Source organism: Podarcis erhardii (assembly GCF_964252035.2).
Source record: "Podarcis erhardii genome assembly, chromosome: 11".
Taxonomy (NCBI): Eukaryota; Metazoa; Chordata; class Lepidosauria; order Squamata; family Lacertidae; genus Podarcis; species Podarcis erhardii.
The window spans coordinates 45207124-45224739 of record NC_138501.1 but is presented as its reverse complement, the minus strand read 5'-3'; the positions used below and the strand labels follow the sequence as shown (position 1 = coordinate 45224739).

Sequence of the window (17616 nt, the reverse complement as noted above, 5' to 3'; positions counted from 1 at the left end):
CTGTTTTTGTTTTTATTGTGTATTTTGTGATGCTATGTTGCAAACCGCCCTGAGACCTGCGGGTATAGGGAGGTATGCAAATTTAATCAGCACTCCCCCCCCCCTAATAATAATAATAGTAATTTATTATTTATACCCCGCCCATCTGGCTGAGTTTCCCCAGCCACTCTGGGGAAAATGTTTAGGGGTACTCTCATTTTGACTCAAGAAAATCACCATTTTACAGTTCAAATGGGGAAAAATACAGTAAATGGACAAAAGTACAAAGATTCACAAAATGTTTAGGGGTATGCGTACGCCTGCATCCCCCTGAGAGAAAAAGCACTGAATTTAATTAATGATAATAATACTTGCACGTCATACGTGAACTGGAAATGTTGGGGGGGTGAGGTCTAAAAAGTCTCAGTGACATTAGGACATGGTGCAAGTTGAACTGGACTTTATGGAAACCACTCAGCACTGGAAACACTGGTTGTGGCAGAGGTCCTGCGTCCTTCCTAATGCCCGGGTCCACCCTAAAGCGAGGCGTTTGTTGAAGACCAAAAAACGATCTTTCCGGAACTCTTATACAGCTCAAGGCTTTTCAACACAGAAAAAGAAGAGGGAAAATAAAGCGAAAGGTGGTGGGAAATGAAGCGAGGCTTGGGAGTGCAATATCCCTTGCTGCAATTTGGGAATAAGTACCGTATTTTTTGCTCTATAAGACTCACTTTTTCCCTCCTAAAAAGTAAGGGGAAATGTGTGTGCGTCTTATGGAGAGAATGCAGGCTGCGCAGCTACCCCAGAAGCCAGAACAGCAAGAGGGATTGCTGCTTTCACTGCACAGCGATCCCTCTTGCTGTTCTGGTTTCTGAGATTCAGAATATTTTTTTTCTTGTTTTCCTCCTCCCAAAACGAGGTGCGTCCTGTGGTCTGGTGCGTCTTGTAGAGCAAAAAATACGGTATTTCACTGCACTCAAAGAGGGCTGCAGCCCCTCCAACTTCCCCAGACCGCTAGGAATATCAAAGCATGTCAACAGCTGCATGTTAGCATCCCTGCACGCTTAGGACATCATTCCGGTCTCCCATTTCGAAGCAGCCTTTCTCTCCAGCCTGCCACACACCACGGGCAAAGATGAGAGCGGGTGCCCAACACTGGCCAATCACCGGCCAGCACATTTGCATACGGCTGGTGGCACCCCGGGTCAAACAAAGGCAGTAACCCGGAAACGGCGGCGGGGGGGGGGGGGGAGAGATGCAGAGAGAGAGAAGAGCGAGCTTTGATGGTGAGACATAGTTCAGAGACAAAAGACCTGCTCCTTTTCTTCTTCTTTTTTTACCCCTTCATTTGGACAGACATTTGTCAGCTCCCTCTTGTTCGGCAGCCACAGCACAGGCGCCTTTTCAAACAATCTGACAGTTGTGAAAGAGCAAGCAGGATGAAACATTCCTTCTCCCCAGAGAGGGAGGGGGGGCGAAGCAGGGAGCGAGAGGAAGCTAAATGCCTTTGCTTGTTAAATGCACTCGAACAGCACACAGTAAACAAAAGTGATAGCATGGCCTTTTGGCTACAGCTCATTATGAGCCCTAGGAATTTGGGCAATAAAGCGAAACTGAACTGATAGCAACCTCTAAAATTACAAAGCGGTTTCTATCGCCTCCTTTTCCCCCACCTTAACAGAAGGTGGAGGGGGAAATGAGGCCACAGTCCTGAAATTTGGCTACATCACCCATATAAGAGATCTGGACAGCACCCCTCGGCGTGTTTTCATCACAGGGAGATGGGAGGGGGGGTTCGCAGCACAGTTATTTAATGCTGAGCTTCCATTAAGGTTGTGAAACCACCTTCCATTCTCTCCTCTCCCCCCCCCCAACACGGAATTTGTAAGAACGTCTGGCATCATGACCCATTTCTGCAATACAAACACCATTATCTCCTCCCTTCCCCACCCAAGTTCAGCTTCCGCAGGGTAAAAAGAGCATGTGTCTGACTCTGTCGACTGCCTGTCATTTTGGACAGACGGTACCTAAGGAATAAAGGGCCATTTCACACTTTGCACAGAATCAGCTGGGTTTCTCACTCAACATGTGGCAAGTCCCAGTCACCTTCCCAATGCTTGGGCAATGCACACTTTTGGCAACTGTGTGTTTTTTAATGTACAGAAGAAGAAAAAAGTGGCGCTTCATGAGGCCTCATGACAGCCACAACAGACAATGTGATCCAGGGAAGAAGTGAAATTGAAGAGGTGGTGTCTGGCACCCACAGAGAAATTTCAAGCCCAAGCCTGAAATTTTGTCTAGTCTTTTTGCTTATGGAGAAGGAAAAACTTACTGACCGATTGCAACAAACGTTGTGTGCAAGAAAAGTCAACCTCACCCTGCCGTCCAAGTTGTTCTAACCAAGAAGTACAAAGGCCCTGGGATATTGGGGGGAAATCGGAGCAGTTAACACTGATTTCTAAGAGGGGAAGTGCTTGGGGTCCAGGAACAAGCTACCATCTTCCCAGGACAAATTTCTACCTCATGTGTCTCCCTCATGTGAGTACAATCATGTGGTTACAATCGTGCAAGGGAGGAGACTGGGGCTGCACTTCCAGAAAAGCTGAAGCAGGAATAGGGAATCTTTTTCAATACAAAGGACTGCATTCTCTCACAGGGAAATTTCGGGGGAGGCATGTAATGATGGGGGGAGCAGAGGCATAAAGTGGGTGGAGCAATGCAGTGGCATAGCGTGGGTTGCCAGTGCCCGGGGCTGTACAGAAGTGGGAGAGAGGGAGGGAGCGAAACGGATGGAGTGCGTATGCACATTAACTGCTTTATGGTGTCTGAGTCACCCAGGAGATCGCAGACACAGAGATTTAAAACAAGAAGAGGCTGGAGAGTCTGTTGTCCAGAGAGTTCACTTCCTGGTTAGCATGGAGAAGCTCAGTGACAGAAGTGCACAGCTGGATTGAGGCCCCCACCCCTGCGCTACGTCACTGGAGCAATAGATGCAACTTCTACCTTTGTACGCCACGGTATAAATCCACACACACCATCCCTCATCAGACAAAGCAAGAGGCTTTATCACTGTGTGAGTACATGCAAAAGCAGGCTGGTGAAGAGATTAGCTGGGAAACGGGTGTGGTCTAGTGTCCCAAGGGCCAGGTGGAGAGGGATAGAGGCCCACATTTGGCCCCTGAAACTGAGGTCACCTACTCCTGAGATAGAAAATCAGAAACAGATGGCAGCCCCCTGCTCTCCTTGAAGACCTCCAGTGAGGGAAGAGCCCACTACAGTGGTACCTCAGGTTACATACGCTTCAGGTTACAGACACTTCAGGTTACAGACTCAACTAACCCAGAAATATTACGTCAGGTTAAGAAGTTTGCTTCAGGATGAGAACAGAAATTGTGCTCCGGCGGCGCGGCAGCAGCGGGAGGCCCCATTAGCTAAAGTGGTGCTTCATGTTAAGAACAGTTTCAGGTTAAGAACGGACCTCCAGAACAAATTAAGTTCTTAACCTGAGGTACCACTTTACTCTTATAGGCAACCAATTCCATCACCAAACTGCTCATACTATTAACACGTTTTGCAGAAGGTACAGTCATAACCTACCCTCATGTGACTTCAGCCCCTGAGGGTTAATCCTGCCCTCTGGAGCAGCGGAGGAGACAAGTCTTTGCTCCTCCCTCTGAGGGATGAGGCAGTCCGTCAGGTATTTCAAGTGTGTTATCATGATCACCCCCTCTCAGCATTTTTTCCCTCCAAGGTAAATATCCCAAGTTCTTTACATATTTCCTCATAGGACTTGCTTTCCCTGCCACTGGATCCTCCTCTGAGGCCATCTGCATATATCCTAGTGGGTAAAGGTAAAGGATCCCTGACAATTAAGTCCAGTCACATACGACTCTGGGGTTGCAGTGCTCATCTCGCTTTACTGACCAAGGGAGCCGATGTTTGTCTGCAGACAGTTTTTCCGGGTCATGTGGCCAGCATGACTGAGCCGCTGGTGGCGAAACCAGAGCAGTGCACGGAAACGCCGTTTACCTTCCTGCCAGAGTAGTACCTATTTATCTACTTGCACTTTGATGTGCTTTTGAACTGCTAGGTTGACAGGAGCAGGGACCAAGCAACGGGAGCTCACCCCGTCGCGGGGATTCGAACCACCGACCTTCCGATCAGCAAGCCCAAGGCTCAGTGGTTTAGAACACAGCGCCTAGCCTAGTTCAAGGTTGTCATCTGAACTAACCAGATGTTTAACCGAGAATCAAACACAGTCAGTCCATCTTTTGAAAAATTAGACTTTAGAGCCGCCTTGCCCCAAAACGTCAACTAGACAGTAGAGACATGACCTTGCCAACAAAGGTCTGTATAGTTAAAGCTATGGTTTTCCCAGTAGTGATGTATGGAAATGAGAGCTGGACCATAAAGAAGGCTGATCGCTGAAGAATTGATGCTTTTGAATTATGGTGCTGGAGGAGACTCTTGAGAGTCCCATGGACTGCAAGAAGAACAAACCAATCAATTCTTAAGGAAATCAGCCCTGAGTGCTCACTGGAAGGACAGATCCTGAAGCTGAGGCTCCAATACCTTGGCCACCTCATGAGAAAAGAAGACTCCCTGGAAAAGACCCTGGTGTTGGGAAAGATGGAAGGCACAAGGAGAAGGGGAGGACAGAGGACGAGATGGTTGGACAGTGTTCTCAAAGCTACCAACATGAGTCTGACCAAACTGCGGGAGGCAGTGGAAGACAGGAGTGCCTGGCGTGCTCTGGTCCATGGGGTCACGAAGAGTCGGACACGACTAAATGACTAAATAACAACAACAACCTTGGTTTAAGGAGCCATTTTGCACCTAGCTTATATATCTGAGGTTCTAACGCTGCCTAAGTCATGTGTATCCTTTACGCCTATCCTCAAAAGAGCATGGACTATTGCCTCCAGCAAACAAACAAATAAATAGATGCAGACTGATTCTCAAACACCAACAAAATGAATGAGTAAGGACAGCTCACCAACAGAAGTGAAATTAACTCAGAAGAGGGGTACAGAGCATTTTGCCCTAACAAGTTTGCATTCCCAGACAGTGGTGTCATCTGGGCAGTACTTTAGGGCAGAAATCTAGGATCTCGCTCACCAGACTGAGCCAGAGGGCACCAGGACTGGCTTGCCACACTTTGAAATAATTTAATGACACATTGCTGTCCTAATGATGGGGAGCAGACACATCAGACCATTTAAGTCCAGAGACTGAAATTAGGTTTGTTTACTTATAGGATTTATTTATACCATACACTTTACACACTGCCTGACTGTATTAAAAAAAAAAACTACCCACTTCACAGCAGTTTACAAAAAGACAAAACAATAAAATCAAGAAGGATTCACGATCCTACTTTAAGACGTACCAAATGAAAATGCTGAAACAGATTAAAATGACCTCAACTTTCTAATCACGTGGGTAGGCTTGTCTGAACAAGAACGGTTTTTAGTAAAAGGCCCAAGAAACACTTAAAGACTACTTCGAGATCAATTTGAGATCAGATACAGAAAAAAGAATCATTTGGGACGCAAGTAAAGCCGTGATGCGTGGCTTCCTAATACAACAGAATTCAATAAAGAGGAAAAAGCAGAATGAGAAGAAAGAGAAAATTTGGAATCTAATAAAAGAAGGGGAGAAGAAATTGAGATCTAAGCCTAAATCCCAGGAGATATTAAGAGAAATAAAATTTTATCAAACACAATATATGGAATTGACGAACCAGGAAATAGAATGGAAAATTAAACAAATGAGACAAAAGACTTTTGAATCTGCAGATAAATGTGGGAAGCTACTGTCTTGGCAACTGAAAAAGAGACAAAAATTGAACACAGTGACATCACTCGAAGTAGATGGGAAGTCTATTAATAAACCAAATGAGATAAGTAATTGTTTTCAAAGTTTCTTTAAGAAATTATACAAACAAGGGCCAAAAAATGAACAGGAGATAGAAGAATTTATTGGAAAATACGGACTATCAAAAATCTCTGAAAACAATAGAAGGAGTTTAAACGAGAAAATTACAGACCAAGAAATAGAGAGTGCCATCCAGGATATGAAGCTGGGAAAATCACCAGGGCCAGATGGATTAACTGCGAGATATTATAAAGTATTGAAGGATTGGTTAATACAACCATTGAAAGAAGTCTGCAACCAAATTTTGGAGGGGAAAAAGGCTCCCGAATCGTGGAAGGAAGCATTCATCTCACTTATACCAAAGACAGAAACTGAGAAACATCAAGTCAAGAATTACCGCCCTATATCACTTTTGAACGTGGATTATAAAATTTTTGCAGACATTCTAGCAAAAAGATTCAAAAAAGTGCTGTTAGAGGAGATTCACAGGGACCAAACAGGCTTTCTACCAGGCAGGCATTTGTCAGACAATGTGAGGAATATTATAGATATTCTAGAACTTTTGGAAACTGACATAAATAGAAAAGCTGTTTTGATTTTTGTGGATGCAGAGAAAGCCTTTGACAATATTTGTTGGAGTTTTATGAAGAGGAATCTCCAAGGAATGGGGGTAGGCAAGAACTTTGAAAATGGTATAAGTGCAATTTATTCTGAGCAAAAGGCCAAACTTATTGTAAATGGTATGGTTATGGATGAAATTCCAATAGAGAAAGGGACACGACAGGGATGCCCAATTTCCCCTCTATTGTTTATATCGGTACTGGAGGTTCTCCTCAACATGATTAGAAGAGACCAGCTGGTTAAAGGTATACAGGTCGGAACTAAACATTATAAGCTAAGAGCATTTGCAGATGACCTAGTTTTGACACTACAACAGCCAGAAACTAGCACAAAAAGAGTTTTGGAACTTATTGAAATATTTGGTCAGGTAGCAGGTTTTAAATTGAATAAACACAAGACAAAGGTGTTGGAAAAAAATCTCACGGTGGGGGAAAAAGATAGTTTTCAAAGAGAAACGGGTTTGGAAATTACTAAAAAGGTAAAATATCTGGGGGTGAACTTAACATCTAAGAATGTGAATCTATTTAAAGATAATTATGAGAAATGCTGGGCTGAAGTGAAGAAAGATTTCGATATATGGTCAAGATTGAGACTTTCCTTGTTAGGCCGAATTGCTGTAATTAAGATGAATGTATTGCCGAGATTGTTGTTTTTGTTCCAGACATTGCAAATTTTAGATAAGATGGACTGTTTCAAGAAGTGGCAGAAAGATATATCTAAATTTGTCTGGCAGGGCAAAAAACCCAGAATTAAATTCAAGATTTTGACTGATGCAAAGGATAGAGGGGGCTTTGCCCTGCCGGACTTAAAACTTTACTATGAAGCAGCAGCTTTTTGCTGGCTGAAACCATGGCTACTTCTTGAGAATACAGATATTCTGGACCTGGAAGGTTATGATAATAGTTTTGGTTGGCATGCATATTTATGGTATGACAAGGTAAAGGTACACAGAAATTTTAAAAATCATATTATTAGGAAAGCATTGTATAATGTATGGAATCGATATAAAGATTTGTTTGAAAGTAAAACCCCCAGGTGGCTGTCACCAATGGAAGCTAAGGCGGTAAAAAGATTGAACATGGATACAGACTGGCCAAAATACTGTGAAATTATAGAATATGATGGTGAAAAGTTGAAACTACAGAGTTTTGAGAAATTGAAACCTAAAGTCCGAGATTGGTTACATTATTACCAGATTAATGAAACTTTTAAGCAGGACAGAAAACTAGGATTTCAGAAGGAGAGGTCAAAGTTAGAAACAGAATTGCTAGAACCCAATACTAAGAATTTGTCTAGAATGTATAATCTGCTGCTAAAATGGAACACACAAGATGAAACGGTTAAATCAGCCATGATTAAGTGGGCACAAGATATTGGTCATGATATTATGTTTGCTGACTGGGAGCAGTTATGGACCACAGGTATTAAATTTACGGCATGTAGTGCCCTGAAAGAGAACATAATGAAAATGATCTATAGGTGGTACATGACCCCAGTCAAGCTTGCAAAGATATATCATTTGCCCAATAACAATTGCTGGAAGTGTAATGAATGTGAAGGAACTTTTTATCACCTTTGGTGGACCTGCCCAAAGATTAAGGCCTACTGGGAAATGATCTATAATGAAATTAAGAAAATCCTTAAGTGGACATTTGTAAAGAAACCGGAGGCTTTTCTCTTGGGCATGGTCGGCCAATTGGTACCAAAGAAAGATAGGACCTTTTTTATGTACGCAACAACAGCAGCAAGAATCCTTTTGGCGAAGTATTGGAAGACTAAAGAATTACCTACTCTGGAAGAATGGCAGACCAAGGTGACTGAATTTATGGGACTGGCAGAGATGACCGGCAGAATCCGTGACCAGAAGAAAGAGACAGTGGAGGAGGACTGGAAAAAATTTAAAATCTATCTTAAAAATTGTTGTAAAATTTCGGAATGTTAAGATGTCAGGGGATTGGACACTAAGAATTACAGCTATAAATCGAAATTTATAAAGCAGAAACTCTTTTTAAAGAGAATTAAATATAAAAATGGGATGAAGAATTGCTAAAAATTTTGAAATTTGGATGCAGTGAAGGGGAGGTTTGGGGAAGTCGCATTATGTTTGTTTTGTTTTTTCTTTATGTTGTAAAATCAATAAAAATTATTATAAAAAAAAAAAAAAAGAACGGTTTTTAGTAAGCACCAAAAAGAGTACAGTGATGGTGCCTACTTGATCTCAACAGGCAGGGAGTTCCAAAGTTCAGACGCTGTCACACTAAAGCCGAATGGGTATTATGTGTCACCTGCAGTAGTGCCAATTACACCGATCGAGGGAGTCAAGTGGGCCCTTGTGGGGAAAAGCGATCTCGTAGGTAAATGGTCCCAAGTTGTTAAGGGCTTTGTATACTATTAGCAATGGGGCGCGGGTGGTGCTGTGGGTTAAACCAGAGAGCCTAGGACTTGCTGATCAGAAGGTCGGCAGTTCGAATCCCCACGACGGGGTGAGCTCCCGTTGCTCGGTCCCTTCTCCTGCCAACCTAGCAGTTCGAAAGCACATCAAAGTGCAAGTAGATAAATAGGTACTACTCCGGCAGGAAGGTAAACAGCATTTCCGTGCGCTGCTCTGGTTCGCCAGAAGCGACTTAGTCATGCTGGCCACATGACCTGGAAGCTGTCTGCAGACAAACACTGGCTCCCTCGGCCTAGAGAGCGAGATGAGCGCGCAACCCCAGAGCCGGTCACGACTGGACCTAATGGTCAGGGGTCCCTTTATCTTTATACTAATAGCAATACCAGTTTCAAATTGCAAGACTCTTGGAATGGCTTGGGGAAAAAAACTGGTATTTGGGTGGTTCCTGACCTCAGACTTACAATCTAAGACACAGCACACAAGGAAAAAGTAATGGGAGGGAGGAGGGAAATGCACAGTTCAAGCACAAGTTTGGAAAGCTGCACTTCGAAAAGTTACAGGCGATGTCAGTGGTGGTTCCAAAGGCCTTGTCTTTGATAAAGAGCATGCCCTCCCCTGGGGTGCTTTTCACGAAGATCAGATCCACTAGCAGAGCTGGCTGCCATGTCTAGGCGAGGAGGACAGATTAGCTCCTGCCACACAGTCCTTTCTGATTTACTGCAACCTATTTACGATGAAACTCTTAACTACCTGAAGTGGTCATATCCTGCCATGCACAGGAAAGACAGCTGCCGTTACATCAGCTATATAGGCCTGCTGTACATGCAAAGCAGCCTGGGGGTGCATGGGCTTGCGGCTATCACCTGCCTTCACGGCTTCCTCTTAGTGACAAGCGACGGACCTGAAAGCATCTCTTAAAAATAAAATAAAGTGGCCTGATACATTTACTTCCCATCCCCATGCACACAGAAAAGAGAATGGGACCAGCGAGTACAAGACCCCAGGGAAAGGGCAGAATCATAGAATCACAAATTGTAGATGCAAGGGAGGGGTTGGAGCTGGGTTGGTTGCAAGGCAAGAGAATATGTCTGATTTTGTAAGTCGCTGCCTTTGTCAAGGATAAAGCAACTAAGCATTTTAATTAGTAAATAAAAAACAAAGCAGCAGCAGGAAACCCTCGTCCACCATCAGTTTTCCGTGTGCTAAGATGAAGTCCAAGGTGCATGCCATAAACTCCAAAAATCTGCAAAAGCCCAAAGCATGAGGGGGAAGGTTTAACACACAAAAACAGCTAATAAGCTTAGTGCTTACACCAAGGAAAGGAAAGAATTTCAGAGCAACGTTGGCTGGGCGGAATCCTATTAAAGCATTCCCCTTTTCCTAACTGTACAGCAGTGGTAGACCACAGTCCCTCCTGAGGAGCAAAGGCGAGTTCTTGGCAGAACACTGGGTATAAATGCTACCTTTGCATGTTTTTTGGCTAGTTTCTAGGCATGTGCCCGCGCTCTCTCTCTCTCTCTCACACACACACACACACTTCTCCATCCAAGCAAGCAAAAGTCAGTATCAGAGATGCATCTCAGTCTGCCCAAAACACTCAAGGAAGGTGTGGAGCAAGGAAGGTGAGGGGCGTGGCCTGCGGAAACTCCCAAATAGAGACACCTGGTGGGATGCTTTCTGGGCTACCCACGGGGCCTGAGGTTCCCTACCCCTGCTGGTCAATGGGGAACAAGAGAGACAGCAAGAAATGGACTTCAATTTGGTGGCCTGAGTTCAGGTTTCGCCTTCACCACTGATTCCTCGTGTGACCTCTGGTAAGTCATTTTCTCTTGGTGTAAAATGGGAATAATGTAATTGGTGTAATATGGGAATAATATACCGTAATTGATGTTTCTACCAGAGGGAACAGCCCGTGACTAGAAAACTGCTCTCCACCTCTGGAGTAGACCATAGTTGGCCATGTGCTTACAATACTCTGACACATTCCCTGCATTCAGGTCAAACTGGATGTTACACGGAGTTAGTAATTAAAAATAAATAAATACTTCAGGGGGAAGTGTGTGTGTAAAATGTAGAGAGACAAGACCTTCCAGGAGGCACTGCAGAAACCAGCAGCGGGTCAGGATGGAGCTGGTGGTGGGTCACCCATTTTCTCTTCCTCTCCCCTCCCCAATGCTGTGTCTCCCCTTTTCCCTTCCTGCAGAAAATCCCCACTGTGCAGCAGTTAGTGTGGGAAAGGCTCAATTTGCATGTGAGCTTTTTAATATAGAGGCTGAAGGAGACGTCACAGGCTGGACCCCAAACCACCATGGGCTGCCCCTGGCTTACGGATGAACAATTCCCAACCCCTGCTCTAAACATTAGGCGCCCCCATGCCCCCATCATAAGCTTTTCCTCCCATGGGGGGGGGGAGCGCTACCACTTTATTTTTCCCTCTTTGGAGAAAAAGTAACTGGGGAACAGAGAGATGAAAGGACAACTGACAAGAATTAAAGCAGGCATAGGCAAACTCGGCCCTCCAGATGTTTTGGGACTACAATTCCCATCATCCCTAGCTAACAAGAGCAGTGGTCAGGGATGATGGGAATTGTAGTCCCAAAACATCTGGAGGGCCGAGTTTGCCTATGCCTGGGTTAAAGCATCTCCTCCCCACCAAATCCCCAAGACCTTCCTTCAAAAAAGAGTTACATGAAGCTCTGTGCAACTTGTAGCTTGTGCTTAAAAACCCACAGCCTCAATAATATTATTATTGTTACAGTGGTACCTCTAGATATGAACGGAGATCCGTTCCGGAGCCCCGTTCGCATCTAGAAGCAAATGTAACTAGTGACGGCACGTCTGTGCACACGCGCGTCGCTTTCTGCTGCTTCTGTGCATGGGTGTGACGTCATTTTGAGCGTCTGCGCATGCGTAAGCGGCGAAACCCGGAAGTAACACGCTCCGTTACTTCCGGGTTGCCGTGGAGTGCAATTCGAACGCGCTCAACCCGAAGCACATTCAACCCGAGGTATGACTTTATTATTATTATTATTATTACTTTTAAAAGGGTTTTTAAAACATACTGCAGGCCGATGATGCAGCAGCTGTAACAAGTAGTAGCAGTAGTAGAAACAACAGGAATAACAGTAGCAGAAAAGAAGGGGAAAGTTGCTGCAGCAGCAGAAGTAAGAAAAGGGTGTGGCAGGAATGGTTATGAAAGTCACCTGGTGACTTACAGGAAGGGGAAGAAGAGTCAAGGAAAGTCGAAATCCTGCTGCTCCAAGGGAGATGGTCTCTAGGGGCATTTTCCCGGCTGGCAGTATAAATGGGGGAACAGCCTGCCCAGTCTCTGTCTGGCCCATAGAAGCCACCGGGGGTGGGGGTCACAGAAGCACAGGAGTCATTCTCTCTGACCCTGAAGGAAACGAGAGAAGTTAGGCTGCCTGCTTTCGCCAGGCCTGAAGAGGACAGCTCCAAATGTGACGCTGCTGCCCCAAACTGGACTGTGCCAGCTTAACCTAAGGACTTAAGAAAAGCCCCGGTGGATCAGGCCAAAGGAACATCTGGCCCAGCATCCTGTTCTCACTGGGGCCAGTCAGATGGACATTGTGGCTAGTAGCCACTGATAGCTTTGATCTAACCTGCTTTTAAAACCATGCGAGCTGGTGGCCACCAATGCCCCTTGTGTCCCTGCCTGGGACAGCAGACTGAGTGGGTAAAGCTGTAAGGTACCAGGATGCAAGGTACTCGCTGTTTTGAGGTGCAGAATTGGACATGAGCAAGAAGCCCTTTGCCCTCCACAACCAGGGAATACGTAAGTGGGTATCACTACTGTTGGAACGCCACATCCTAAGTTGTCCTTTTGCACTGGGCAGGCAGGTGTGTTTCTGTAGCAGTGTAAGAAGCTCAGATATATAAGCTGATCACCAAACAGCACCTTAAACCTAGGTTACAGTCACCACATATTGGGACGCGGGTGGCACTGTGGTCTAAACCACTGAGCCTCTTGGGCTTGCCAAATGAAAGGCCGGCAGTTCAAATCCCCGCAACTGGGCGAGCTCCCATTGCTCTGTCCAAGCTAACCTAGCAGTTCGAAAGCACACCAGTGCAAGTAGATAAATAGGTTCCACTGCGGCAGGAAGCTAAATGGCGTTTCCGTGCACTCTGGTTTCCGTCACAGTGTTCCGTTGCGCCAGAAGCGGTTTAGTCATGCTAGTGGTTTAGTCATGCCACAACCCAAGAGTCACCTTTGACTGGATTTAACTGTCCAGGAAAGGACGCGGGTGGTGCTGTGGGTTAAACCACGGAGCCTAGGATTTGCTGATCAGAAGGTCGGCAGTTTGAATCCCCGCGACGGGGTGAGCTCCCATTGCTCGGTCCCAGCTCCTGCCCACCTAGCAGTTCGAAAGCACATCACAGTGCAAGTAGATAAATAGGTACTACTCCAGAGGGAAGGTAAACAGAGTTTCCGTGCGCTACTCTGGTTCATCAGAAGCGGCTTAGTCATGCTGGCCACATGACCCGGAAGCTGTACGTCAGCTCCCTTGGCCAATAAAGCGAGATGAGCGCCGCAACCCCAGAGTTGGTGACAACTGGACCACGAAAAGACCTTTACCTTTTAACTGTCCAGGGGTCCTTTACCTTTACCTTTTCTTTTTTTTTATAGTCAGTACAACAGATTGTCTAGTCACCTTTTTTTTTTTGCAGTGAAATTGATCATTCTTATTCTTCCTTTCTTTTCTATACCACTTTCTTTTTAAAGGGGGAAAACATCTCAAAGCGGTTTACAACACATTGAAACATTAAAAAAAAAAAAGCGACAAGAAATCTCCAGAGATTTTTCTGCACACCAGCCAGATGGTGCAGATGCCAGGCGCCAAACCTGAAGAAAAAACATCTTCATTTGGTTGCAAAATGCACCTGACGCCTGGGCCGGTGCCAGGGGTCAGTATTGTGAGACACATGCCAAAGCCCTCAACCCTGGTAACAACACACACTACGTAACATGCTGTTTTTGACCATGTAACTTCTATTTCAAACACAATTCAACATATAATATCTCACAAAGTGCAATTCCATAGACCGACACATCATGCAAACAGAACATATCGAGAGAAATTAAAGGGCAGTGGATGGTCAGGGGTCCCTGCTGAGCCCCAGAACTCACTCGCTTACTCTTGCTGTGTGTTCGCCTGACTTCTCAAAGCAAGAGCAAGCGAAAGCAGCTGGCTGTACTTGCTACTTCAAGGCAGTGGTGCATATCGCGGCAAGCAGGGGTCACAAGGAGGGGACCCCACTCAGGGTCTCCTTCTGCCCTCCCCCCCCAAAAAAAATATATATATTGAGCAGACACTGTTTAGGCAAACAGTTCCAAAGGAGCAGCAAGAGCAAGTGTCGCCTGGGTGGGCGATACATGCATGCTGCAGGAAGGAAAATACTGTATTTTTTGCTCTATAAGACTCACTTTTTCCCTCCTAAAAAGTAAGGGGAAATGTGTGTGCGTCTTATGGAGTGAATGCAGGCTGCGCAGCTATCACAGAAGCCAGAACAGCAAGAGGGATTGCTGCTTTCACTGCGCAGCGATCCCTCTTGCTGTTCTGGCTTCTGAGATTCAGAATATTTTTTTTCTTGTTTTCCTCCTCCCAAAACTAGGTGCGTCTTGTGGTCTGGTGCGTCTTATAGAGCGAAAAATACGGTAAGTCATACCTCGGGTTGAAGTCGCTTCAGGTTAAGCTTTTTGGGTTGCACTCCACGGTGACCCAGAAGTAATGGAGCACGTTACTTCCAGGTTTCGCCGTTCGCGCATACACACTCAAAATGATGCATGGACCCGGGTTGTGTTTGCTTCAGGATGCGAACGGGAACAGATCCCGTTTGCATCCAGAGGTACCACTGTAAATGTCTGTCAAGAACTGGATGGACACAGAGGGGTGATAAGAGGCACCAGCCGGGGAACTCCCAGGGGAAGAAGACTCAGGGGACTGGTGGTGGGACGACAATGAGTAGTCAAGAGCAGCAGTGTAAGTAGCCGCTCGGGTGCTGGGTGCGGTGCACATGTCCTGCAGCCGGGGGCTGGGCAAGCCGCGCATAGGGGGGCGAGGGGCACTGCGTGGAGCCTCTCTACCACCTCCCCCCAGCTGTAGACACAAGCCCCACACTGCCGTTTCAGGCAGCGCAGAGCCTGCAGGCGCCCAAGCCACTCCCAGGAGAGACGCGTGGTAAGTGCCGGCCCTCGTGGTGTGGCACCCAGTGCCAGCCACGTTTTGTTAGGTTTGTTGACTGAACTAAAAAGTTTTGTGAGCCCATTTTTTTAAAAAAAAAACCCTCATATTTTTGTCGTTTTGTCACTCACACACCCATGATGACACCCAGGCCGGTCTGCACCCTCCGCATCCCCCTTCCTCTGCCTCTGGTCAAGAGGGAGAAGAGGGAGCAGACTGGGAGGAGGAGGTGTCGGAAGCTGAAGAGGGAACAGGGTTTAATGAGCAGGAAGAGGCTGTGGCAGAGAGCAGTCCGGAATCCAAGGCAGAAGCAGAGGCTGGAGAGGAGCGGGAGCAAGAAGCAGAGATGACAGGCTGCTGTAGAAGCCAGGGAGTCTTCTGCTGCTGCTGTGACCAGCTCCCTTCCCCCAGGTCTCTCAGAGAAATGAAACAAACAGAGTAGAGGGAGGTTGTGCGCAGGCGGAGCCTGAGATAGTGCGGGAAATACCCGGCAGAGGAGGAGTCCTAGTGGGCAATGGGAAGGCAGGGACCTTCAGTCCTCGCAAATGCTTCATTGGGACAAGACCTCCTAGAAAGAGTTGCTGAGAGCACTAGGCACTGGCCTCGGGCAATTTGTTGTTTTTGTTGCTCACCTACGCCTGACTCCAGCCCGGACAATGCCACTCCATACAACAGATGTTGGCAATGTGGTGGCCTCCAGATGTTTTGGACTACAACTCCCATCTTGCCCAGCCAGTGCGGCCAGTGGTCAAGAGTGGTGGGCGTTGTAGTCCGTAACATCTGAAAAGCAGTAAGTTGGCTACGCCCCTGCTGTCCAGACACACCCAGGGCAGGGCAGAGAAAGCAGACTTCTTTGCTTTCGGGGGGGGGGGTCACTTTTCCAGGCAGCAGTCTGGAGGACGTAAACGGATCTTGCCAAACAAACCGAACCCTTCCAACTGGCCAGGCTGCAGGATCCGGGCTTTCCGCCTGGCAGTTATGGATATGCATGTGTTGCACAAAGCCGGAAGGGGGAGAAAGGGGGAAGAAAAGATATTACTGTTGAAGCGAGGCATGTTTTTCCTACCTAGAAACTTTGAGAAAAAAGTTCTCTTTCCCTTGCAAGCGAAACTGCAGGCAGAAGTTTTATCATACCTCCACAGGGTTGCACCAAAGCTGAACTGCTGCTCTGAACCCCAGAAAGGGAGGCCAAGAGACCAGAGAAGCGAAGTATACAAAGTAGGGCCACCAGAGGCCGCATAAGGCCGGTTTAGAGCCTAGCCTGGCTCCACCAGTCAGCAGTCCCTTTTGTGGGTTCGGTGACACTGATAGAAAATAAGAGAGGGAAAGAAGCCTTATTGGAATGGTTGTTGTTGTTGTTTAGTCATGTCCGACTCTTCGTGACCCCCTGGACCAGAGCACGCCAGGCACTCCTGTCTTCCACTGCCTCCCGCAGTTTGGTCAAACTCATCCGCAGGGAAGCAAATGGGAGGAAAGAGGAAAAGAGAATGCCACCAACGCACAGATTGGTTCATCTCCCAAAGCCACTCAAAGTTACGCAGACCAGACTTTGTTTCAAAAACTAAATGCGTCAGGTTGCCAATTCCTGAGAAAGTTACAACTTCCCACCACAAAGGGTGAGGATCACTCCTCAAACTTAAGACACGTGGAACCTGGAGCTCTCTAGAAACTTGGGAGGCAGGAGAGTAACTTAGTCGACGACGTTCAGGGGAACCGCCTGAAAGTTGCGCCCTTTTCTATCCTAATATCCTGCGTGTAGAATCTAGAACACCTGAGGAGGGAAGCCCCTCACTCTGCACATGCTCAGGAGGCGCTGCCAGAAAGCCACGACTCCTCCTGCCCTCTTCAGCGCCACTCCCAAGCGCGGCGTGCCGAACCCTCGAACTCCCCGGGAGCCCCTGACTCTGCACATGCTCAGAGGGCGGCGGCGGCGGCGGCGGCGCTTCTGCTGCGGCGAGTTTTGAACCCGGCCCTGACCAAAGCGCCTCTGGGGTCACGCCCTGACTCGAGCTGGGCGGCTGGCGCTTCCGATGGAGAGGCTTTACCTGAAATAGTAGACATCGCTCTTGCCGGCGCTGAGCCCCGATTTCCGGATGACCTCCTCCTTCTTCCACCCGGGAGGCAGCGCCGGGCAGTCCACCCGCTTCCCCCGCTTCTCCATGCGCGGGGCTCGGCGGCGGCGCCCCTCCGACGGAGCCCAAAAAGAGAGTTGCTCCGGAGCAAGCGAGGCCTGCTGTCCGGCTGCCTGGCCGGCGCGTGCGGCGGCCCCTTGGCCGGCAGAGGAGGCCGGCCGGCCGGAGGCTGGGCAGGCGAGGGGCGCCGGAGAGACCCGCTCAGCGGCCGCCCGTCGAGGCTCCTGTCCAGCGGCAGCGGCGGCGACGCTCCGCGCCTGCTCCTCCTGCGCCGCTGAACTCCGTCGGCCAGAGCTGGGAGGCAGAGTTGGGGCTGCTGCGCGCGCAGCGCTCTCCTCTTGCCCGGTGGCGGCGGCGGCGGCGGCCGCGGGAGCGCCTGCCTCTCCGCCTCCTCTTGCTGCTGCTTCCGTAACTG

General features: G+C 47.5%; 1 protein-coding gene across 1 annotated transcript in view; it reads right to left on the bottom strand.

Annotated features, from left to right (window-relative positions):
* The window catches only part of MBD2 (methyl-CpG binding domain protein 2), a 66779-nt gene extending 49165 nt beyond the window's left edge, over positions 1-17614 (bottom strand). The window contains exon 1 of the mRNA XM_081881673.1: positions 17115-17614. Coding sequence (XP_081737799.1) covers positions 17115-17230 — 116 coding nt within the window. The 5' untranslated portion in view covers positions 17231-17614. The remainder of the gene's footprint in view (positions 1-17114) is intronic.
* Positions 17615-17616: the final 2 nt, after the last annotated feature.